At 40.9% G+C, this 26,292-nt stretch overlaps 1 protein-coding gene across 1 annotated transcript in view; it reads right to left on the reverse strand.

Moving 5' to 3' along the window:
• The window catches only part of LOC141991401 (uncharacterized), a 40,883-nt gene extending 14,848 nt beyond the window's left edge, over positions 1-26,035 (reverse strand). The window contains exons 1-13 of the mRNA XM_074959693.1: positions 25,835-26,035; positions 24,971-25,059; positions 22,450-22,524; positions 21,612-21,744; positions 20,557-20,705; positions 17,568-17,736; positions 16,784-16,845; positions 15,966-16,058; positions 15,290-15,350; positions 9,881-9,912; positions 6,304-6,326; positions 2,646-2,720; positions 1,392-1,534 (exon numbers count right to left, since the gene is read on the reverse strand). Of these exons, the coding sequence (XP_074815794.1) occupies positions 1,392-1,534; positions 2,646-2,720; positions 6,304-6,326; positions 9,881-9,912; positions 15,290-15,350; positions 15,966-16,058; positions 16,784-16,845; positions 17,568-17,736; positions 20,557-20,705; positions 21,612-21,744; positions 22,450-22,524; positions 24,971-25,059; positions 25,835-26,030 (1,300 nt within the window). The 5' untranslated portion in view covers positions 26,031-26,035. The remainder of the gene's footprint in view (positions 1-1,391; positions 1,535-2,645; positions 2,721-6,303; positions 6,327-9,880; positions 9,913-15,289; positions 15,351-15,965; positions 16,059-16,783; positions 16,846-17,567; positions 17,737-20,556; positions 20,706-21,611; positions 21,745-22,449; positions 22,525-24,970; positions 25,060-25,834) is intronic.
• Between the last annotated feature and the right edge of the window lie 257 nt (positions 26,036-26,292).

Consider the following 26,292-nt stretch of genomic DNA (forward strand, 5'->3'; position numbering starts at 1 on the left):
GGTCTCCCATGTTTAAGAAGGATGAATTCAAACTGGAACAGGTACAGAGAAGGGCTACTAGGATGATCCGAGGAATGGAAAACTTGTCTTATGAAAGGAGACTCAAGGAGCTTGGCTTGTTTAGCCTCACTAAAAGAAGGTTGAGGGGAGATATGACTGCTCTCTATAAATATATCAGAGGGATAAATACCGGAGAGGGAGAGGAATTATTTAAGCTCAGTACCAATGTGGACACACGAACAAATGGATATAAACTGGCCACTAGGAAATTTAGACTAGAAATTAGACGAAGGTTTCTAACCATCAGAGGAGTGAAGTTTTGGAATAGCCTTCCAAGGGAAGCAGTGGGGGCAAAAGATCTATCTGGCTTTAAGATTAAACTCGATAAGTTTATGGAGGAGATGGTATGATGGGATAACATGGTTTTGGTAATTAAATATTCATGGTAAATAGGCCCAATGGCCGGTGATGGGATATTAGATGGGGTGGGATCCGAGTTACCCAGGAAAGAATTTTCTGAAGTATCTGGCTGATGAATCTTGCCCATATGCTCAGGGTTTAGCTGATCGCCATATTTGGGGCCGGGAAGGAATTTTCCTCCAGGGCAGATTAGAAGAGGCCCTGGAGGTTTTTCGCCTTCCTCTGTAGCATGGGGCACGGGTCACTTGCTGGAGGATTCTCTGCTCCTTGAAGTCTTTAAACTACGATTTGAGGACTTCAGTAGCACAGATATAGGTGTGAGGTTTTTTGCAGGAGTGGTGGGTGAAATTCTGTGGCCTGCGTTGTGCAGGAGGTCAGACTAGATGATCATAATGGTCCCTTCTGACCTAAATATCTATGAAGGTCAATGGTGGAGAAGGGGAAAAGCTGGTAGACTAGAAAAAAATGAGATCTGGAGAAGCATAGTGGGAGGTTACAGATGAGTATCTACCACCACAATAAAGCACTCCATCAACCCCCCTTTATATGCTCCCTAGCAACAACTGTCCCAGAACGGACTCCCCTTCTACATTTCAAACCTTCCCACTCATCCAAATGACTGTCATAAAAATGAATGTTAGGGCTGGCTGTGTATAGTAACTCTGGGGACTTCAGCCTTGTGGAGAACTTGGTGTTAGTTCCAGGCAGTCATTTTACAAATTAATGGGGTTTGCTTTGCTCCACACTTGAAATGAAGATTTTCAAAAAGTTAGTGCAGGCTTGAAAAAATGTCACCCATCATTTGCATCAAGCCATAAATATGATGCCTATGATATCTGTTTCAATTAGAGACATACCTATGAAAATAGACTTATTTTGGGTGCTGATTTCTCCTTATTCGCAAGTCCTTTCCCTACCTACGCTTGTCCCATGTGTAAATATTACATGTTATTGGGAATAAAGAGCCTTACATTGCTGGGAAGTGGCTGGTTGAGTACAGAACCAGTGGCTTGTTGGAAAGTGGAGGTGCTGCAATTTCTGGAGCTCCAGTATTGCTCGCTTCTTCTTTGCATGCTCAGTCCTTTCATTTTCTTTTCTTCTCCAGGTCTCCAATCTGGAGATGAGACAGAGACACATGGTGTTTTCAGCTAGGATGCTTGTACACCTGATCTTATCTTCTCCATTCTCCCAGTTTGTTCATAATAACAAGGGGCTAGGATTAGACTAGTGAATTTCAGTCTCCTTACAAACACTATGACAGGACCACGCCCTGAGAGAGCCATTGCCCTTTCTGCTTCTGCCACACCTACATCACAAAAATGAGGTGTTAGAATCTGTATGTTCCTCTGTCTACAGGCTATGGTCAGCAAGGATGGGTCTTGTTGTTCGAGTACAGGACTAGAAGTGAGAAGAGCTGGGATCTGTTTCCGTCTCTGCCACTGACTCTTTATGTGATCTTGGGCAAATCACATATGGCGCAATTTTCAAAAGCAGGGTCTAATTTGTTCCAAACAAGACAACTGCAGCCCTCACTGACTTCAGCTGAAGTTGTGGGTGCTCAGTATCTCTGTAAGTCTGGCCCCAGATGGCTAAAGTTGGGCACCCAAAATTAAAGGACACTTTTGTAAATTTGAGACCTAACTCATCCGTACTACTTCAGGTCCCCAGACAGCGAAAACAATGCTAGCCTATCTCATAGAGTGCTGCAATGTCAGTGGCATGGTTTGAGATCCTCAGATGCTAGATTTCAGAGTAGCAGCTGTGTTAGTTTGTATTGTCAAAAAGAAAAGGAGTACTTGTGGCACCTTAGAGACTAACAAATTTATTTGAGCATAAGCTTATGCTCAAATAAATTTGTTAGTCTCTAAGGTGCCACAAGTACTCCTTTTCAGATGCTAGAGTAAAACAAGGTATTTCCACCCTGGAGGATTCTGTTTAGTGACTGGCCCAGTATTCTCAAAAGGATGAACTTTGGTAGCTATGAAAAGAAATTAGGTCACAAAGGGACAAATTATTTTATTAAACATCTCTACTGGCCTCAGAGCTCTGCAGTATTCAGCAAAAACCTGTTCCTCTTAGCATTACCTTTAGGCAGAAGCTCTTTGAGGTTGGGACTACATGTTTTGTTCTGTGTTTGTACAGCACCTAGCACATTCTGGGTATTACAACATAAACAGAAGCAGCAATAGATACTGTAACATGGCTTAAGGTTCAAAATACTGCACCTCACTAGGGCTTTATCACTCCAGCTCACATTGCTACCATCTTTCTGTTGATAAATTTTCTTCCTCAGAAAGGTCCTAGGAAGAAAAATTCAGCATGACTCAACTGAGAGTTATAATCAAGAAACTGACAATTATTTTTAATATAGAAACGTAAAGATTGTATTTTTGAGTCTTTTTGTTTGTTTAAGAAATTGACAGAATCAGGATGCACTAAGAGAAATGTTCTTTTTAAAGTTTTTATTTTTTACCTCTCAAATAAAACAAACCTAATTTTCTCTCTCTCATAAGGAACCCTCTCTCTTTATCTATGTTCATTTTGGAATGGCAGCCTTATTAAGTTAGTGAAAAAGACAGCATAGGATGTTTTATAAAAACCCCGTAGCCACTCACTCACCTTTTTACTTTGTTAATTTCCAAAGTTGCTTCTTTTTCCTGGTTGCGCAATGTCACTTGAGGCAGTACTGCTATAAGCTCATGACATGGAGAAGCCATTCTAGGTCTCTTTACAACCCTGATCCCCCAATCTGACCTGAACCATCATTAAATGTTTTACCTTATCAGGGGCACTCAAACCATTAATAGCTCAGCAGAGACAGTGTGCGCCTGACAGGTTTTAAGAATGAAAACTGGGTGTTAGATGATCAGATTTTATTTTAATCACTCAAACAAGGTCTTGTTTAAAGGTGGCACAGTGGCTTGTGCAAGCAGCGATTCAATGGCAGAGCTGGCAGATCAAACCTTTACAAAGGTTCAACAAAAGCCGTTTTCATCTCCAGCTCCCCCGCACTCAAAGGCAGAGCAGAGCTGCCCTGTATTATTTGTCAACTTTGTATACACATAGTCACCACTGTTACCATTTGATTCAAGCAGAGGGAATGTGGTGTGAAGACCTTGTTTCTCAGGAAACTGTTCAGGTTTGTAAGGAGATAAGCATGCTCAGTAAAAGCATTTTGGAACTGAAGGTAACAGAATAACTGGCACTAAACAGAACTGGTTCTTTAAAACATGAGTGCTCCTTTTAGGGTGCAGAGCCTATGGAGCTAGGGAAGCTAGTTTTTACCGTGCTTTACAGATTATCTGCTAAATGATCAGCTATATGTTGATGGCAAGATTTTTATACCAAGAGATGATATAAGAGGCAGATAAAAGCTTGGTTTCCAGATCCTCAGGGTTTGGACTAATGGCTGTTAGAAAAAAATCACCATTTGACTTGCAAAAGGAACACATTTGATCCAGGAGTCACTGAGAGAGAGAATCAATACAGAACAGCATAAAATGTATTTACACAAAGTCATTCTAGTCTTTATTGCTAAAAGCTTTACAGCTTCTAACAGAAACATTTCTCAAATAGAGCACACTTAACTTTAATCCATACACTGTTTTTCTTCCTCCTTTGGCTACTGATAAAAAACGCTGTGTTTAAATATGGGCCATACAATCCAAAGTGAGATTATATGGCTCCACAAGGATAAATTCCAACCTGGGAAATGGTGCACTTCAAACATAAAAGATCAGTTGCTGGGTTCTGGTTGGGAGGGAGACTCCCACATGATGCTGGCTCTCTTGTACATGAGGGGATGAAAAGGACAGTAGCATAAATCTCACACTGAAAGTCATGGGTCTTCAGGTGCAGAATGGCCCCCTAGATGTTTTGTTTAGTAGGGTTTTCTCATAGCATCATTTCATCCAATTCTTTATTGCCACATTCAATATCGAAAGAGAGAATTACAGTAAGACTGAAAATTCTGCAGGACAATACCCTAGCCACCGGGTTATGAGGTATTCAGGGGTGGAGCACTCCCAAGCTCTTCTGCTGAAGCTGTTCCACTGCACATACATGATTTGTCATTGGCACAGGGCATAGAAGCTGACTCTGGAAAATACTAATGGCTGCGCCACCAAAAAGCTCAGGGAGGTGCTTGTGGGAGGGCGGAGAGGGGTGGCGGGGGGAGGGGCGGGGCCTCGGGAGAAGGGGTGGAGTGGGGGTAGGGCCTCGGGGCAGAGCACCCCAGGGAAAACTAGAAGTTGGCACCTGTGGCACAGGGTTTCAAACTTGGGTCTCCTACTTCCTAAGTGAGTTCCCTAGCTACCAGGCCAGAGAGTCAATTTCATTCTCTGGCCTATGACCATGGCAGTCTCTGAGCTACTCCTCCATATGAAAAATGAGGCTGGTTGTGACTGGTTCCTTTACAGCAAATCAGGTGTGCCCCTATGACGCCTTTGACCAAAGTTAAACACCATGCTATGGTTAAAAGTACAATCCCTCTTTTGAAAGACAGTATTTGACCTTTCAATACCCACAAGAAATTCTCTGCTCCCTGAGGTTGGCTACTAAGGGCAACATTGTTCCCCAGTTTTATAAGCAGGATGCTCTAAGGGAAGCCTGGTGTTCTTCGTCATTCTTTCCCCTGAGGCTGTATCTTGGAGCTGCAAAATGATGTCTAGAAGACCATGCTGTGATGCTGCTGCCCAAATTTGCTATTCCTTCCCCTCTCTACAAACACATCCTTTTTGTCACAAGGAGCACACTAGCCTCAATTAACTCACTATCTCTGTGTCATTTAAATGACCCGACGAGGAAAAGTAGACATCCTCAAGAATAGGATTCCTGTGCATTTCAATACAATGCTAGCTCATAAGAACGAAGCCGAAAAGCAGGGATCGCAACCAGCACATGGGTGCCCATGAACCAAGACAAAACTAGTATGTTCACAGGAAGAGGGGAGAACATGCCCCATAAGGACCAGGCTGTGTCTAGCCCAACAGGGCAGTGTAAGAGCCAGGCTCAATCACAGCCCTTCTGTTTGGGGAAGGGCATCCACTGTTTCCTGCATTACTGGGAGTGCAAATATTGGAAGCATGTGATGTCCTGGAGTTTCCCCCAGATGCTGTAGCTGTGCTGGATCCAAACATGGGCCAGTCCCTACATGGCACAATTTGGCCCTAATTCAGCAAGGTATTAAAGCACTGGCCTAACTTTAAGCATATGAGTAGTCCAATTGGCTTCAATGTTTGTAAGAGTACAGTGAAGTGAAGGGGGGACACCCCAAGCTGGAGGCACTTACTGAGTTAGGAATTCATTACATGGTGACAAGGGAAGAGAATGGTTTTGAAAAAAAAAAAATACGCTCTTTGGGGCAAGACTGTCTTTTTGTTCTGTGTTTGTAAAGTGCCTCGTGCACTGGGGCCCTGGTCCATGACTGAGCCTCTTGGGCACTATGATAATACAAATACTAAATAGTAACAATGAATAATCTGTCCTCCTCCCCACCTGTTTCACTGAAGTGTCTTTCCTGAGCTGCAGTCATTGCCAGAAACATACACAGAATAGGATGTCAGTGTGAAATGCTTTGAAACACTGTCACAATAGGAACAATTTTCTCTAGGGAATGAAATCAGACTGCAAAGTTATTTTCTGTCTGCTGAAACATGAAAAGAATATGAATGAGATTACATCTGGCCCTGGGTATATAAGAGAGCAGAACCAGCCTTAACCAGATTCAGTTTTCCTTCAGTGTCCTTCTAAGAAATTAAAAATCCCAAAGAAATCCTGAATCTGGCTAGATGTCTTATAAAAGAAACCACATTCTTGCCTAGCAGAAACAGCGTGCCTTTGATTATTTGGAAACACATGATTTAATCATCCCATTATGCATACCTTTTCTCAGCTGGTGCCAGAGCCTGAAAAAGACAGAGACAAGCATTAGATAAAACAACATGATTTCTAGCTAAAGAGATTGGAGTCAAAGGGTCCAACCCTGCTTAGGGCTGAGCATCCTCAATGCCCACTGACTTCTCTGGGAGGTGTGGGTGCACAGTGCTTCCCAGGAGATGCTCAGTACTTAGCAAGATTGGGCCTAAAGGGAGCCCTCTCCCCCGAACTGATACCAAGCTAGATAACTAAAAATCTTTATCTTCTTAAGTAACTTCCCTCCCCCAAACACAGATCCACAACATGCAAAAAGACCCATGGGCAAAATGATTGGTGCTAACAAGTTTCAGAGTAGCAGCTGTGTTAGTCTATATTCACAAAAAGAAAAGGAGTACTTGTGGCACCTTAGAGACTAACCAATTAATTTGAGCATAAGCTTTCATGAGCTACAGCTCGCTTCATCGGATGCATTCAGTGGAAAATACAGTGGGGAGATTTATATACATAGAGAACATGAAACAATGGGTGTTACCATACACACTGTAAGGAGAGTGATCACTTAAGATGAGCTATTACCAGCAGGAGAGCGGAGCGGGGGAAACCTTTTGTAGTGGAACAGTGGGGACCTAAAAGTGGCAATTCTTCAACAAAAAAACTTCAAAAACAGACTCCAAGGAGAGACTGCTGAATTGGAATTAATTTGCAAACTGGATACAATTAACTTAGGCTTGAATAGAGACTGGGAGTGGATGGGTCATTACACAAAGTAAAACTATTTCCCCATGTTTATTTCCCCCCCACTGTTCCTCAGACGTTCTTGTCAACTGCTGGAAATGGCCCACCTTGATTATCACTACAAAAGGTTTTCTCACCCCGCCCCGCTCTGCTCTCCTGCTGGTAATAGCTCATCTTAAGTGATCACTCTCCTTACAGTGTGTATGGTAACACCCCTTGTTTCATGTTCTCTATGTATATAAATCTCCCCACTGTATTTTCCACTGAATGCATCCGATGAAGTGAGCTGTAGCTCACGAAAGCTTATGCTCAAATAAATGTGTTAGTCTCTAAGGTGCCACAAGTACTCCTTTTCTCTTTGGTGCTAACAAGTCACTGTTCACTCACTTTGCCTTGGCTGCAGCCCATCCCCCTGTATTTGTCTGTATAGTGCCCACCTAGATTATGAGATCTTCAGGGAAGGGACCTGGTCTTCAAACGCTTTTGTAAAGCAGCGAGTGCACTGTTTGCACCATACAAATCATAAATAAATTAAAGAATAACTCCCCTTTCTCTACGCACAGCCTGCTAGTCAGTGACAACGCACAACACGGTGCTTTGATTAACCGCAGGCACTTCATCAGGTGCAGTTAACACAAGGAGCTACAATTTTTCCTGCTTGGAATACCTGGTATGCTCCCATCTGCAATGCCAGATCCTTTCCCTTGCTAGCCTTAGTAGTAGAGCACAGCTGAGATGCAACCAGGGCCCAAGAGAAAAAGTTTGCTGTATCCTTTAACTGCATTGTTGCTAAGATCACTTGAGCTTCCTGGTCTCTGTGGCAATATGCTCTTTAGCACACGTGACACATCCATGTTTATAGTGCTGTGTTATTGCATGAATGGGGAACTAGCAACTGGAACACATGGCTACAAATCCCAGCTTCCTAATTCTTCTGCTCTATGCCATTATGTTTTGGCAGCCATTTTAACCAAATGACCTCAATTGCTAATGAAAAGAAATAATCACTTCTTTAAATCCAGTCGGGAATATCCACATGAGCATGAGCTCATGAAAGATGCCAGTTTGACAACACTGGAAACCTTATCATCTCTGCAAAGGGTAAGTACAACATAAGAAGCAGCAGGACAAACTTCCCATACAATACCCCTTGCTAATGTGCCTCAACCAGCAATCTGGTGATCTAAAAGGGAAAGGCTCTGTATCTCATTCCCAAGCTCCTACATTCAGTCCTTAGATGGTGTTTAAAGGCAACAGAATATCAAGGAGGGCTTAGTTCCCTGACATGTCATCCAGATGCAAAACGTGCAGAATATGCCTAGTACTCAGGTGTTTATTGCAGATATCATTAACAGTCTTTGCACATACTGGGCACAGGAAGAAACCAGTCCATTTACTGACAGAAGCAGCAATTACTCACAGGCTGTAGAGAACAGAAATAATCCCTACCTTTATGAACATTTAAAAAAAAAAAAAAAAAAAAAAGCAAAGCTTCACAGCAGCATGGTTCTGAAAATGAACTGAATGACTTAACTAGCCCTGAGATCAGAGTTCTGTGTCTTTCACACAGGAATCATGAAGGGATCAATAGCACTCAATGCAGAGCAACGAGCTGCCTTTCTGACACTCATTTAGGTTTTGGTAACATTATCTGTTCTAGCTGCGCACATGGAGAATCCTGAACTCAGAGCTGGCAGTTTTCAACAAGAGCATTTTGTTTTTTAAATGAATGTATTTATCATTTTGAAGCCCACACATGCCTCCAGCCCAGGATTTGGATTTCAAATCATTTTGATATTTAAAATGAAAAGCATTTCAGTTCAACTTTCAATTAGAACATGGAAGGGCTGCAGAAAAGCCTCTTTGCAAGCATTGCTGCAACAGTTGAAACCAGAAGAGGTCCTCTTGCTAACAGGTTACAGCTGCTGGATTTGAACACATAGGAGTCTGGGGAAAAGAGCTTTAGTTTGGAACTCTTTCCCCTTTTGGTCTGAAAGAACCCAAATTTGTTGATCCTCTCCACACAATGTAAATCCCCTTTATTTGAGCAGACTCTCTATGTTAGTTACATGGTACCCATTACTGCAGTATCTAAAAACCTCATTGCTTTAATGTATTTCTTCTCACAACAACCCTGTGAGGTAGAGCAGGCCTATATTATCCCCATTTTATAGGTGGGGAACTGAAGCACAGACATACTAAGTAACTTGCTGAGGATTACACAGGTAGTTTATAGCACAGCAGATAACTGAACCCTGTTCCCTTCAGTGGTAGGCTAGAACCCTAACCACTGCTCCATCACTCCCACATAAGTACATTTGTTATTTTTAACAGCTAATGTTGAGGTTGAGTCATTTCGTTTTGATTGATATTGGCTCCCCTGTTCTTGCATGTTTCCAGTAAACATGCCCAGATAGATTATTACAGATAAACAGCAAGAGTGCTATTAATCAAATGCATTACTGACTCCAGGACCAGTAAACATCCACTACAATCAGAATGATCCTGCAAATAGGTGCCAAGCCAATTCATACCACCTCAACAGCAACCCCTGTAACCAGTGAAGCTGGAGCTCTGCTGGACCCCAAAGGGAATTTGTCCAATCTGTGTCAGCAGGGACAAGGGTGGCATTGCATGGATCATTGTCTAAGGGAAATGGGTTTTAAATTGGAGAAACACAATCTTCAGGGAGTCAGACAGGAAGCACTCTGGGGTTCTTAAAAAATCTGAACATGCGTAACAACAATACCACGAGCCATATTTTCAAAGCAGAAATTCTGGTCATGAAAGTCCTTGGAACATATTCCCAATGATAAATGCATCTTTCCCCCCCTTGTTTATCACATACCTCAGGTGGAGGAGTAGGAATCATTTTTTCTCCTGGCACAGAGAGGGAAAAAAAATAGAAAAATAAGCAAGAGTCAACATGAAAAAAGATTTTATAATCTCCAGCTATTAATGTTACTTGTACGTTTCTTCTGCCTTTGCATTTGTGCCCTGTCTCATGTTCCCCAGCATATCACTCACAATAGTGCAGACACTGGCCTGACCTTTTAGAAACATAAAGCACTGAGTGTGTTACTCTCCATATAAAACAAATGGCATTTTTGCTCATGTTAACACAAAAATAGGGATGGGCCCAAAAAAACCTGAATTTAGGATTGAAATCCAAACATAGAGACGAATTTTGCAGCTGGTCCATATTTTTATAATGGACTGAAATAAACATCTGGAATGAAACACCCGTGAACTTTGGGGTGCTTGAAAATCCTGATCCAAATTTTTCATCTTGGGACCATCTCTACTCTGACCCCCTCTAATACAAAATGTCAGTGATTCTACATGTACAAGTGCATTTGAATCTCTCCAAACATGAGATGCGAGCCAGCCAACTGGCCTATCCAGGAAAATAAATAGTTTGCTGCTTGCAACACTACACACAAAAATGGGGTGGGGGATGAAGAGTGGGGGACCTCATGCCCTTTGGAGGCTATTACTGGAAGCTCTACCTTCAGGAGATAAAAGGGGATTAACCCAGGGAAGACACAGGTAGACAACATGTAAGCACTTGAACAACTGAATACAACATTAGTCCAGGCAGGAGTCTATTAACAGTGTCTGATGGAAGCAACTGTATTATTTATTAAACTGACAAGTTCAATCGGCTGCTTTTATACCAGTATAAAGAGAGCTATTGTACTTTCATGTCCTTTTAAACACAGAGAATAAAGTGTTCCCTGGGGTGCTTTCATGAGCTGCCTTCGATTAAGAGTTCTTAGAACATTTGATATTGTCAGAGATCAGCTTGCCAGAACCCCAAGTGGATTTGCAGCTTTCACAAAAGAAACGAGGATGACAGCAATTATAATTAAAAGTAGGCTGGAGAATGAAGGACCTTACCTGATGTGTACTTTACTTACTGTACCTAAAGGCTAGGCTGTCAAACATGGGGGAACTAACCTGCTTTTACATCGTTGGCAGAAATGTCAGAATTGGCATCATATTATCAGTGACTGATGCCAAGATGTTATTTCTCTTCTCAAAGTGCTAATTTTGGTGAGATGTTTGTGCTGCTTTCTAGAATGTCAGCAATACAAAGGAACGGAGTAGTGCCTAACTCTGAGAAGTAGACAGTCCATGACATATGTCAGAGCTTACATGGAGGTGTAAATTATCAGAATAAGACTAAAGGAGTACTTGTGGCACCTTAGAGACTAACCAATTTATTTGAGCATAAGCTTTCGTGAGCTACAGCTCACTTCATCGGATGCATCTGATGAAGTGAGCTGTAGCTCACGAAAGCTTATGCTCAAATAAATTGGTTAGTCTCTAAGGTGCCACAAAAAAGTACTCCTTTTCTTTTTGCGAATACAGACTAACACGGCTGCTACTCTGAAACCTGTCAGAATAAGACTAAGTATTTCACATCCCATGTTTAAAAATACAAAAGGAAATGCCTTTGCACAATATCTCCGATCTACAAAGCACTATGCAATTTGGATCCTGGCTACCTTAGCCACTGTCACCTTAGCCACTGTCTTTCTCATCATGTTTTATCCCAATGGTTAAGATCAGCAGGGGTGCATCGGCTAGCAAACCCTAGATTAAAAGGTCTGGGAGCTGGTGCAATGGGGTTCTCAGTAACAGGCTTTTGACTCTGGAGTTTGTTTTCGTCATTGGCCTGACAGAGCCTGAGTTGGACTAGGACTTGCTTCCTTATGTATGGTTTCAGAGTAACAGCCGTGTTAGTCTGTATTTGTAAAAAGAAAAAAGAAAAGGAGTACTTGTGGCACCTTAGAGACTAACCAGTTTCACGAAAGCTCATGCTCAAATAAACTGGTTAGTCTCTAAGGTGCCACAAGTACTCCTTTTCTTTTTTCTTTTTCCTTATGTATGTGATCCTGATGTATGTGATTTGATACTTTTGTGCACACACCAAGAGGTGCGTTTTATAAACTGTAAAATAATAACTAGTTATTTAGGGTGGATAAAGGATGTTAGTTCCAATAGCATTTACCCTGAATTTTGACAGTGATACCATTAATGCAAAAAAAAAAAAAGGGAACATTATTCTGGGATATATTAGCAGGAGTGTTGTAAGCAAAATACGAGAAGTAATTCTTCCGCTCTATCCCACGCTGATTAGTCCTCAACTGGAGTATTGTGTCCAGTTCTGGGTGCCACATTTCAGGAAAGATGTGGACAAATTGGAGAAAGTCCAGAGAAAAGCAACAAAAATGATTAAAGGTCTAGAAAACATGACCTATGAAGGAAGATTGAAAAAATTGGATTTGTTTAGTCTGGAAAAGAGAAGACTGAGAAGGGACATGATAACAGTTTTCAAGTACATAAAAGGTTGTTACAAGGAGGAGGGAGAAAAATTGTTCTTCTTAACCTCTGAGGACAGGGCAAGAAGCAATGGGCTTAAATTGCAGCAAGGGCAGTTTAGGTTGGACATTAGGAAAAACTTCCTAACTGTCATTGTTGTTAAGCACTGGAATGAACTGCCTGGAGAGGTTGTGGAATCTCCATCACTGGAGATTTTTAAGAGTAGGTTAGACAAAAACCTGTCAGGGATGGTCTAGATAATACTTAGTCCTGCCATGAGTGCAGGGGACTGGACTAGATGACCTCTCGAGATCCCTTCCAGTCCTATGATTCTATGAAAAGAAATTTCTATGCTGTCATGGAACTTTCTGAAAATCTGAATGCCACCGTTATCCCATACTTCTAGATAACAGATCAATAGAAATGTATACCATCTACTTTGAAGCCAGAAAACGAACTTTAGGAAGCACCAAATCCATTGGGGACATAGAGACACAAGTCCCCTTCATAAATATCTTATTTTTTTCTAGAATATCATAACTCTCAGTATATAAGCCTAGCAGAATCAGAGCTTTCATTGCAGCTCCATTAAGCTCACTCCAGCTGGACCAGCAGTTGTTGAGCACCATCATGCTTTCTGCATCCGCATCTGGAAGATTAGTCTGCTACTTTTGCAGCACACCCTGAGAAGAGACTGATGGCCAGACTCTGATCTCAGGAATAGCTGAGTAAAGCCAGAGTAACTCTATTAAGCTCAAATCCATGGAGTTACTCTGAATTTACACTGTTAATAAGCTCTGAATTTTGCCCCACATCAAACCCAGTTCTCTCATTTGCTGCTGCCAGGCGCTTACTGGTAACATAGAAAAATAAGGTATTTTATAATGGGGCCTTTTCAGCCGTGAGGTTTGAATTTCATGACCTGACTACTTTCCCCCACCCCAATTTCAGTAATAAAGGCAAACAGAGCTGAATGGGATACTTTGCCTATGTTCAATTATATTCCCCTTTAACCTTTTATTTCTCCTCTAATTCAAACCCTTGTGGAATACAATGGCCTAGTTCTTTGAAAGAGAAGGTACAATCAATTCATTCATGGGCATTAGCCAATAGGAGCACAAAGAGTGAAGGATCCCCTGCTCCAATCTTCATTTCTGAATGTGCAATAGGCTGTTGCCAAATAACTGAATTTTTCTGTAATATAAATATTTGTAAATGTAATCTCCAGTCTGCCCCCGCTTTATCCCCACTGAATCTAATGGGCCTCATGGTCAGCGTTCAAGATCAGTGAGCCTCTGGAGTCAGTAATATAGAAAGATTTGGCTTTAGAACAAAGTTTAAAAAGAAGCAGGGCCTTTGCTCCACCTTCAGGTCAGTGAAGGACATTGCATGGCAACAATGTTTCGACAAATATTTGGCTGAAGAATTAATATAGCTCTTGGGAGGGCAAAGGCATTTGTTAGAAACTTCTAAAACACTAATATTCTTAGTCAATGAAACAGACCATTCCTGGTTCAAAAACAGAGTGACAAATTTACTAAACACTGGTCGTTAAATTCGGCCCCATTTATGCACCAGACAATCACATTGGAGACAACAGGTTGTAAACCAAGAGAAATTTAGAAAGAATACATCATATTTCAACAAATCTGAGGCCCTTTAGAATTTCACAGTTGCCACATGTCCACTTCATGGCTGTTACTAGACTCCACTGTGGTCATTCAGAACATCCCAGCAACAGTGGAGATAACAGAATACAGATTTTCCTGCTCCAAAAGCACAGGCCCCTATCGCCTGAGCTCATAGAGACCCTTCTTTAGCTGTTAGCACTATAGGGTCTGACTGTAACACTGAACAGTCCTGCTTCCATTGTGGCAATGACTTGGGACAGAGAGCTGTTAAAATCATCTAGATTTGTCAGTAAACTGCTGATATTGGCACCTGCTCCTATCTCTTGCTGTCACTGGGAGAGCAGGGGAGCTATGTGGAGAAGGTGCTCTGGCTGCATCACTCTGGTTAGAGTTCTTGAAGGATTGCCCTAGGACTTGAAAGTCTTGTCTATATGGGGAGTTATTCTGTAATAAGAATTCCAGGTTAACTCCCTGTGCGGACACTCTTATTCTGGAATAAGAGTGTTTTATTCTGAATGAGATTAGATTCCAAAATGGATTAAGAGTTCCTTATTCATAAATGGATTAAACCAGTTCAGAATAAGGCACTCTTATTCTGCAATAAGAGCATCCACACATGTAGTAAATCAAGAATAGTTAATCCACACCCTATTTTATTCCAGATTAATTTTCATGTGTAGATAAACACTTAATCAGGGACACTCCAAGGAGTCCTCCTAAGAGTCTAACTATAGAGATCCTGCCTACAGCATATTTTCCAGCTCATCCAAAACTATAGATATGTGGCTAGGCAATATGATATATAGAGTGGAGCTAAGTAGGCATTCACTCTAGCCATATTTCTATGACTGTGAGCAGTTGAGGACCATGCTTTTGGAATGTCTGCTATTGTCAGGCAGTACACTGTGGGGGAGATGAGGAAAATCAAGGAGGGGGAAAGGTTAGTGAGGAAACCCTGGGGAGCCAAAGAAAAGCAGGGGGAGGGTAGATACTTGGTAGGGGGGCAAAAGAGAAAGTGTGCAAATAGGTCACTGTATGTTCAAACATCCAAATTACATCACTGTATGATGTATAAGGCTCCAGATTTCTGGGCCTGCAGTCTTATCAGGTATGATGATATTCAACAATTTATACTGTTTATTTAATTATAAAAGAATTTTAGTTCCTATAAGGTTTATCATGAGCTATTTGATTCATTACTGCAAAATGTTTACTGGGATCACATTGTGAAAAAGAGAATGTTAATGTCTACCATTTCAAGTGCAAACTTATAATAGAGTTGGAATATCTGACCTCACCTATAGAAACAGCTGAATGGACCCGGGAGACAGTCTTGGGGTCTCTAGCCATCATGGCGTTCTGATTTAAAAAAAATAAATCAACATTTTTCTTTTTTTAATAAACAAGTGGGGAGATACAATACAGTAGGTTGGCCAAACTTTACCCAGCATAGGCCACAAGAGCCTCAGCACAGTAACCTATGTGTATTAAATGGGGCAGATTGTAGCTGTCTGACAATTAGTACAGAGGAGGTGAGATCTGTGGAGACTACAGGTTCAAGCATGTAATACTCCATCTTGAATACTGGGACCTTGCACTGTTAATCTGCCAAGTTTGTTAATACTAGCTACAGAATTTCTCTCTCTTCCCCCAATTTTATTGGCATGGGCAATTAGCCTGATTCACGTGAAAACATTAATCATTTGTTTAATAAATCTGACTTAAGATTTGTATTTAGGTCCTTCAAAAGCAAAACTTGATTCTCTTCTGAGTTATCATCTTATAGAATCACCGATTTAAAGGAGGCTTCTGTGTATTATTAATATTCATGAGTTTTCTGAATGAATAAAAAACTTCCACTGTGAAACTGGAATCTAAATGGATCACCGAGCTCTGCCATCCTGCCATCCAACAGCAGTTGAGGTAAACTGGTAACATTTTCGGGAGAGCACCTATGTTTGCAACAACAGGTACCTGCATCTCTGAGGAAAATCTTTTATGTTTTGGAGTACGTGTCTTTCTCAGACCAGCACCTTCTGAACTGGATAATTTCCTGGGCACAAGCTTCTAAATCATAATTAAAATAAGGCAAGTTTAAGAACATACTATATAAGAGCAAACTCCACAAGTAGGGAAACACCCTGTTTAGTAGCAAGGAATATATTTTTAAAATCATATTAAATTGCTATGGGTTTTTATTAGAGATGGGCCCAATCAGAACCTGAGATCTGAACCCCTCAGTTTTGGGGATGCTCAAAATCCAAATCTGAATTTGGAATTTTGTGAGTTGAGCCCAACTGTAGTCTGTTACTCACAACCAACTATGTTAAAAGATCATTAAGGTTGCAAAGGCAAGCACTCAAAGTTAGAATATACCAAAATTAAGGTTGTCTGTGTGACCCAATCTGGCTTCCTTGTACATTTGCATTATAATACAGTCTTTAATTGCATGATCACATACTATGCCATTTTTTTCCACAAGGCCCCTGCCTCATTCAGTGCACAGAATTCATGGTGCTCATGAAGATGAGCAGTTATTTAATATTTTATGTTCTCTGAGTCCTTACTGCTTAAAGTGTGGCACTAGGACTTATTTACTGCACACTGTTCACATCCTATTCCTCCTGGACTTTTCTATGGCACTTATCATTAATGTATCTTAGCTACCAATTTTAGGATTGTTGTACGAACTTAATAAAAACCCTTCAGAAATAGTAATCACTGTTTATGACATGCGTCATTGTGAATGCCCCACTAATACCAATTGTAGCATTTATGGTGATGGAGAATACCTTTTCTTTGCTGGATGGAAATCTGTCGCTCTTTGAAGCTTTTTTCTTCCTTTTTTCAGAACCTTCAGAACAGGGACAACAAGAACCTGTAATGTGACTTGTTTCTGTGAGGATTTTCTGTGTGGGCATGAGTGCGTGGATCAGGAAAGAGAAAGCAGAGCTGAACTGTGCACTGAGTGCTGAAGAAGCACTCTATGTAAGCTTGAACGAACAGAAGTTGGTCTAGTAAAAAAGATATTACCTCACCCACCTATCTCTCTCATATCCTGGCACCAACAAGGCTTCAACAATACTGCTGAGTGAATAACAGATCCAGAAGGCATTTTTCAAATATGGGGCAAATTCTGCTCCTTACTCATATATGTACTCCCACTGAAGTCAGGTCTTGCATGAGTAAAGCAAGGAGAATTTGAACAATGCTCATGCTCCATCTCTAATCAAGTAATTACATATTAGTATAATAATAATTTTCCCTTTTGTAGCATTTTCCATCAGATCTCAAAACACTACCAACATGAATGAATTAATCCTCATAACGCTTCATATAAGCATTATGTATCCATTTTACAGACAGAAAAGTTGAGGCACAGACAGTTTAAATGACTTGGCCATGGCTATCAGGAAGTCAGTGGCAGACCCAAGAATAGAGCTCACGACCCTGGTCCTGCACTATGAAAGTCAATGTAAGTTTTGCCACTGATAAGAGTAGGCTCATGCCTGGGGAGAATATCTGTAGAACTATGATATACAATAAAAGCCAACAATAAAAGAAGACTTTTAATACCTGTTTTTCTCTTCATCTGTAATGTCTGAGTTTTGTCCAAACAGAAATCTCCCTCTGTTAGAAGATTTTTTCTCTCCTTGTCTGTTTCTTCTCTGACTTGCTGCTGTTCAGTGCTTGGGATTTGCTGTAGCAATTCTGTATCAGGGGATTCACTCTCAGCTTCAGCAACCTGAACAAAAATAAAGCAGGCAAGTGTCGGTTGTTAGGGGGAGGAAAATGCCCAGTTAAAAAAAAATCCCTCTCTTATCCCTTATTTTTGAAACTATCAGCTTGCAACATGGCAAATCTAGTCAGTACTGATTAAGGGCAAAATCCTCCTTTCAGAACCACATTGTGGATCTTGCCTTCAGTATTCTGTGGTCTCTACCACTGTGGATCTCACTGTCAGGAGTTCCTATGCATAAGGAAAGCCCAATAAGCAAACTGAGATCTGTTATATGGAGATGAAATAAAAATATTTGCCCTAAATCCAGGCAATTAGAACAATATTCCATTAAAACAGCCTTTGGCTGCCTTTCCATAACTCTCTGCAATGCTGTTTGTAAAACGCACAGCTGTATCACAGACTCATGCCATTTAAGGCCAGAAGGGACCATTGTGATGATCTAGTCTGACCTCCTGCACATTGCAGGCCACAGAACCTCACCCACCCACTCCTGTAATAGACCCCGAACCTCTGGCTGAGTTACTGACATCCTCAAATCATGGTTTAAATACTACTAGTTACAGATTATTCATCATTTACATTAGTTTAAACCTGCCAGTGACCCAAGCCCCATGCTGAAGAGGAAGGCAACCAACCCCCGCTCCCAGGGTCCCTGCCAGTCTGATCCGGGGGAAAATTCCTTCTTGACCCCAAATATGGCAATCAGTTAGACCCTGAGCATATGGGCAAGACCCACCAACCAGACATCTGGGAAAGAATTCTCTGGAGTAACTCAGAGCCCTCCCCATATAGCGTCCTGTCTCCAGCCATTGGGGATTTTTGCTACTGGCAGTCACCAATGGGCCACATGCCAACATTTAGGCAGTCCCATCATACAATCCCCTCCATAAACTTATCAAGATCAGTCTTAAGGCCGGTTAGGTTTTTTGCCCCTACTGCTCCCCTTGGAAGGCTGTTCCAGAACTTCACTCCTCTGATGGTTAGAAACCTTTGCCTAAGTTTGAGCCTAAACTTGTTGATAGCCAGTTTACAGCCATTTATTCTTGTGTCCACATTGGTGCTTAACTTAAGTAACTCCCCTCCCTCCCTGGTGTTTATGCCTCTGATGTATTTATAAAGAGCAATCAGATCTCCCCATAGCCTTCTTTTGTTTAGGCTAAACAAACCAAGCTCTCTGAGTCTCCTCTCAAAAGATAGGTTTTCCATTCCTCGGATCATCCTAATAGCCCTTTTCTGCACCTGTTGCAGAATGAATTCATCTTTCTTAAACATGGGAGACCTAAACTGCACACAGTATTCCGGATGAGATCTCACCAGTGCCTTCTATAATGGTACAAACACTTCCCTGTCTCTGCTGGAAATACCTCACCTAATGCATCCTAGCTCTACATTAGCCTTTTTCATGGCCGCATCACATTGACAGCTCATAGTCATCCTGCGATCAACCAATACACCTAGGTCTTTCTCCTCCTCTGTCACTTCCAACTGGTAAATCCGCAGTTTATAGCAAAAATTCTTGTTGTTAGTCCCTAAATGCATGACCTTGTACTTTGCACTATTAAATTTCATCCCATTTCTATTACTCCAGTTTACAAGATCATCCAGATCTTCTTATGTGATATTCCAGTCCTCCTCCGTATTGGCAATCCCTCCCGACTTTCTGTCATCTGCAAATTTTATTAGCACACTTCTACTTTTTGTGCCAAGGTCAGAAATACAATAAGATTGGTCCCAAGACCGATCCCTGAGGAACTACACTCATAACCTCCCTCCAGCCTGACAGTTCACCTTTCAGTATGGCCCATTGTAGTCTCCCCTTTAACCAGTTTCTTATCCACCATTCAATTCTCATATTAATCCCCATCTTCTCCAATTTAACGAATAATTTCCCATGTGGAACTGTATCAAATGCCTTACTGAAATCCAGGTACATTAGATCTATCTACTACATTTCCTTTGTCTAAAAATTCATTTATCTTCTCAAAGAAGGAGATCAGGTTTGTCTGGCATGATCTGCCTTTTGTAAAACCATGTTGTATTTTATACCAATTACCATTCATCTCTATATCCTTAACTACTTTCTCTTTCAAAATGTGTTCTAATTTCTGTTCAAATTTTGAACAGTATCAATTGCACTGACTTTTATTTGGTGAAAGGGCTAGTATTTGTGGTTTCATTCCAGTGCTGTGAAGAAAAAAAACCCTAAAAAACATTTATATTATTAAACTCTACCCTGTATTTGAGATGTAATCCCAGGGATTAAAATAGAAACATTCCCAAATTACTTTCTGAGATAGTAAATGTACAAGGCAGTAATAGGCATTCTTGATGAGATGCATGTCAGGCTAAATTCTCAGGCACAGAATTTACTTGTGCTCGGAGTTCTTCCAGCAGGTGTCCCCATAACAAAACAGAATTATGATGAATTATTGTGAACTCTAAGTACACTAGCTGTGTGTTAGAAGGCCCGAGTTTAATCAATGCACTTGAGAAGGGACCTCAAAATGACGTTGCCAATATACAATTGAGTCATCAGCATTTCTGCTTTCCACCTGGATAAAAGAAAAGGAGGACTTGTGGCACCTTAGAGACTAACAAATTTATTTGAGCATAAGTGAGCTGTAGCTCACGAAAGCTTATGCTCAAATAAATTTGTTAGTCTCTAAGGTGCCACAAGTCCTCCTTTTCTTTTTGTGGATACAGACTAACACGGCTGCTACTCTGAAACCTGTCACCTTAATGAAGGCGGTGTTGTGTTGAAGGAAGTCAGACACGACATACTGCTGGACTCTGTACAGAAGTGTGAAATGGTTTCATACAAACCTCTTCCTCAGGCTGGGCCTCTGAACATACACTGAGTGGAGAAGAACATGGGGAGATTCCAAACTCAGGTATTTCCAAATCCACAGCCTCTGCAGGTCTGGGGCCAGGCAAGTATTTCATATAATCAGTCAGGATCATTCTTTCAGAGACTGGGAGAAAAGAGAAATGACTGCTTTAGTTATACCATTTGCTACTACACCCTATACACATTAAGAGAATGTTATAGGGAAGCTTTCTGACAGGCTGGAAAACAGTCCTTATTAGAGTAAGAAGGGATCTCAGGATGTTTGAGAATCAATATTTCAAAAGACAGGATGCTTAATAAATGCACCTGAGAGCCTCTGATGCTCCCACACATTCCCTCCCTGGTCCACACACAAACTTCCTCCTCTTAATGGGCTTAACTCTCCACACCCAGCTCAGTGGCAGCTATTTGGGAAGGGGGAGGGGAGGCGCTGGAAGGAGAGAGGAGGCTCTGAGCCAGCTAACCTTCTCCAAACATCTACATTCCTATTTAAGGGATGACTTGCTGCCCACTCCCCTCCATTCTGGTGTTTTTACAGGAGGAGAGGGCAACCAGAAAGCCCACTCGTCCATGAACTACCATTTGTGGGTATGTGAAAGTCAATGGGACTTGGGCTCTTAAGTGCCTAAATCACGGTTGAAAATGGGACTTAGGAACTAAGTCACTTATGTGCTTTTAAAAAATGTACCGTGGATCTAACAACAGGCAGATGTGCAGGAGGTGAAGATAGTGGGGTTTTATTTCCCCCGGACCATTTGCAGAGGTAATGAGCATCTGCAGCTCCCTTTGACTTCAACTGGAGTTTTGGGTGTACAGCAGACACCTGGTGTGCAGGGTATTGTGAAAATCTGGCCTATAGGGCCAGACCTTCAGCTGGTATAAATCAGTTTAGCTCCACTGAAGTCGACAGAGCTACGTCAATTTACACCAGCCGAGGATCTGGTTCAAGGTTTAGGACGCTACCAGATTTACTTTAGTTCTTGAATAAACAGAAGTAAAAGAAGGTAGAATTGTAGAAAGAATCCCTTACGTTCTGCCTTCTCTTGCTCATCTATGCTGAGAGGTCCAGGTTGAAACAGGAAGTCAAATACCTTCAATGAAGTCGCTGAGATACTGGGAGAACAATAAATCCGGGAAGGGGCCAGTGGCAACTTCCAGGACAGCTGGTGGATGACAGAGGAGTATACACATATAGCAACAGGTAATGTACAGGTAATAAAATGTTAAATTAACACAATACTTGCAGGTTCACATTGCATTAATGAATTTCCCAACCAACTCAATAGAACACCCTCCTTTATATTTTTTTGGGATCTTTTGGGATGACAGATGCTCTGTTTTTAGGGCTAGTGTACACTAGAAGCACTACAGTGGCACTGCTGTAGCACATCTGATGTAGATGCTCTGTATAATAATGGTATGTATTTTTAATATATTTAACACTATTATAAATGCTGGAGGCAAAGCGGGGCTTGGGGTGGAGGCTGACAGCTTGTGACCCACCATGTAATAACCTCGCGACCCCCTGAGGGGTCCCGACCCTCAGTTTGAGAACCCCTGCTCTATGCTGACAGGAGAGAGCTCTCCCGTCGGCATAATAAAACCACCTCCGCAAGAACGAGTAGCTATATTGGTGGGAGACATAGCACTGTCCACACTGGCACTTAGGTTGGTGTAACTTACCTCGCTTGTAGAGATGGCTTATTCACACCCCTGAGCGACATAAGTTATACCGACATAAGTGGTACTGTGTACAAGCCCTTAGAGATACTTACATTTCCTAAAGGGATCAAAATGTCTCAACACATCTTTACTTCCAACACCATTTTCAGATTTCAAAGAAACTTAAGTATTCAACTAAGTCTAACCTTTTCTCCGCCCATTGGTGAAACCAGCAATTCTGTTGTGAAGTCACTGGTGAAATTAAATCCCATGTAAGGCACCTAGAGAAATGGGAAAAGGTTGACGCTCAGTAATCATAAATCTGTGAGTAAAATGTTTCCCTTACACACATACACACAGCTTAGTGAGGCATTTTTTTTGGTGCCACTCATATGCATGGGTTTCTAGTCATCAAGTTATCAGCTGTGTCACATAAAAACACTGTATATGGTCCATAGATGCAAAGTCTCATTGGAAGAAGCGTTTATTCTCAGTGTGTGAAATTTACTCCCACCATTGGCACAAGACCTATATGCCACTCATAGGTTTAACCCAAAGCTCAAGTGGTGCATAGACCTAAATGCTCTCAGGAAAGTGCTGTTTGTGTCTCTATAACTCCTGAGGGAATTCTGAGCTACTGCACATGTGCATAATTAATGAGCACCACTTTTTTTTTTTTTGCACAGAAAAAAGCTTCTGCCAAAATATTGATGCAGTTCCACCATTTTCCCACCAGAGGGCTCTGTGGCACAAGAACAGCAGCAGCTCCCCACCAGGGAGGGAAGAGAAAGAGCTGCCTTCTTCGCAGTGGACCTCGTCAGGAGACAGGGGCTATGGGGAGACAGACAGTGTGGGGTACTGTGGGGGGCATCAGACAGGAGTTCATAAGGGCTAGTGGGGGAGGACAGACTGGGGCAGGGGCTGAATGGGAGTGGAGGCACAGGGCCACAAGGGGGAGGGAGATTCAGGGCCAGATGGGGTTGGGGCGGGGGTGCAGAGCTACATAAGGACAGGGTGTGGTGGGTGGGGCACAGACACACATGGGGACAGGGGAAGGGGATGCAGGGTCACATGGGGACAGGGACAAATGTGCCTGACTGAATGGGAGAGTCTAGGGGTCAGCCAGGGTCTGCATGGGGGAAGTTCCCTAATAATCCCTCCACACTCCCCCACAAAAACCTGTTCCATACTTTCCCACCCATATCCAACAACCCTCCAAGTTCACACCCAGGCTCCTTCCCAGCAATTTACTTCCCTCTCCCTTAGCTCCTCCATTACCCCGACTACTCCAAGCCTTTGCTCTGCTTCTGAGGGGTGCGGGAAACACGGTCCTGTATTGTAGTTTAAATGAATTATTACTCAGAGTTCTGTATTAATATGCCTAGTAAGAAATCTATTTGTCAAAAAAAAAAAATAATTCCTGAATCTTTTTTGTTGTCTGTATTGTTACAGACATACTTGCTGACAGGTATTTTGAAATAAATGACCAAAAAAATTGAAACTGGTGTGATTATATTGTGTTATTTTGATAAATAAAATATGAAGAATTTGAAAATATTATGTGCAGAATTTTTAATTTTTTGGTGCATGAGTACTCCCCCAGGAGTACTCTATATCATTTGTATTAGGAAGAGGCACCATAATGACATATTAACTAAGAATGTAGAGGAAAAACTCAATGCTTGCTCAATTGTTAAATTGTAGGAAATGTGGCTATTTTATCTTCCATACCACTATGATCCAGAATGTTTTTTTGGATGGGTGTTTTTAAATTTACAATGTGTAAGGTCCTAGTCACCAGTATATAGTGCTGTGAAAATGTACCTATAAGAATTTTCCTCCACAGTTTTCAGAATAAAATCTTAACAGATAAATAAAGAATAAGTGATAAGTATATAAATCTGTATTAGAGCTGGTCAAAAAACCAAAACACTTTTTTCCCCAAAAGTTTTCGTGAACATTTCACTTTTGTTTTCCTTAAAATTCCAAACTTCAGTGAAAAAATTATAAACATTTCATAATTGAATTTTTAAAAAAATCAATTCCATAGCAGTGGAACTTGAAAAATTGAAAAATGTTGGCAAAAATTTCATTTACTATTGAAATTTTGTATTCTGTATTTAATAGGTAGAGAACATGTCAGTTTGGAGTACTTGCAGGTTAGCTGAAAGTACAAATAGTTATAAATGTGGGTAGTTGAACATGTTAGTGAATTATAATAAATCTGGTACATATAGAGGGAGTTATGTTCAGAAATACAAACTCCAACAAATAGAGAGAGATCACAGTCAAGTGCTAACTCATTCACCCAGTCTAACACATTTTCTTTCCCATGTAATAGGAATAGTTCACTTTTTTGGAGTATGCAACCATCTCTACTTTTAGAGGTAATGCTTATTAGTGAAATAAACTGAGACAATAAATCTGCTAACTGAACAGGTTTTCTTATTAGGAAATACATATCCCAGCTCTGGGTTTTACATAATATTTTTTCCACCACCACTTCCTACTACAGAAGGTCAGAGAAGAATCTGCCTTAATCCTGGAACTGGGGCAGGAATTATTGTTCTTCAGTGTATCTAGCACATGGTAGCAGACATAGCTGCTAGTATCAGACGTTCTTCAGTGGAGCTGGTTTATGTTGTGTCTATGAGTGCTATGGCTCATTCAGAATTGTTTTCCCTTGTATATTTGATAGCAGTATGGGTTCAAGCAACTAGAACATACCAGATAAGTGTCCATGTCAGTGATTTTGGAGACATCAGTTTTTCCTTCCTTTTGGTAATTTAAAGCTTGGTTTTCATAAATGAAGGACTCTGGTGAAGATATCACAATATCACAAGAGTGGTATTTGTATAAATATATTTAAAAGGGCCATTGTCAAGACAAAAAGTTATATATATAATATCCTTATCTGTGTTACTACACATAGATTACTTAAAAATGAAAAAAATTACAAATTTGATGTACTTTTTACAATTGATGCTAGCTGTGTTTTGCATTCACTCATCCTTTGAGTTCATTCAGTTCAAATAGTAAACATAGACTGAATTGTTTCTGGATTCATTTCTGGATCCTATGCACAACTAGAACAATGCTGTTATATTTGGACAGCAAATGTTGTAGGAAAAAGTTTAAAGTGAAAAAAAAGTGTTTTCTTTTAAATGTGCAAAAAAATCATGAAAACATTTCAAATAATATTAAGATTTGTAAAACTATTTTTTTTTACAAAAGTCAAATTTGGGTCTAAATGACCCAAGATTGTTTGACTTTTAGAAGAATAAGCTCTTTATAATTTTCTTTTTAAAAGAAGTCAGGCACTCAACTCTGACTTGCAGATACTATAGGTCACTGTGAAATAAGGGCTCATGTAGGAAAGCAACACCCAGTAAAGTGACCAAAGTTAGACTTAAATCTAACTGTGACCCAAATTACCATCAATTTATGACTATCCCTTTTGTTAAAGCACTGTTCACAGCTAATATGGTGCAATATATTGTGCAGACACTGAAAATCATAACAAATGGTTAAAAAAATCTGATTCCTAACAAGAGAGTAAATGTATCCATGTAAGACTGTCTGATGTCATACCTGTTGCTGAGATTCCAGAGACATCTGTATCTGTCGCTGAGATACCCAGTGCTTTACTGTGAGGCAAGATGTAAAGATCATTTCTGAAAGCCACTAAAATATCTCCAGAACTATTCAGGAAACAAGCAGAGCTGAGAGTGTTATCAAGAAAAATGTCGGCCACCAAATTCTTGTGAATATCCCAGAGTTTCACCATGTAGTCCTCACTGGAAAATAAAGGAATCAGAATTATCTTGTGAAATAGTCTTAATGCTGATTTTAGTAATTCTCTGTGGGTGAAATTTTCCCTTGTACAGAGGGCCAATATGAGTTCTATGTACCACTTAATCCCACTAAATCATGAAAGTAGGGTTTAAGCGGGACATAAGTGGTGCAAAGGTTACATGTGGATTTCTGCCCAGGGAAGAATTTTACCCTGTAGGATCAGTGAGAATCCATAAGGAGAGGGATTAACCTGG

Source organism: Natator depressus, chromosome 7 (genome assembly GCF_965152275.1).
Source record: "Natator depressus isolate rNatDep1 chromosome 7, rNatDep2.hap1, whole genome shotgun sequence".
Lineage (NCBI taxonomy): Eukaryota > Metazoa > Chordata > Testudines > Cheloniidae > Natator > Natator depressus.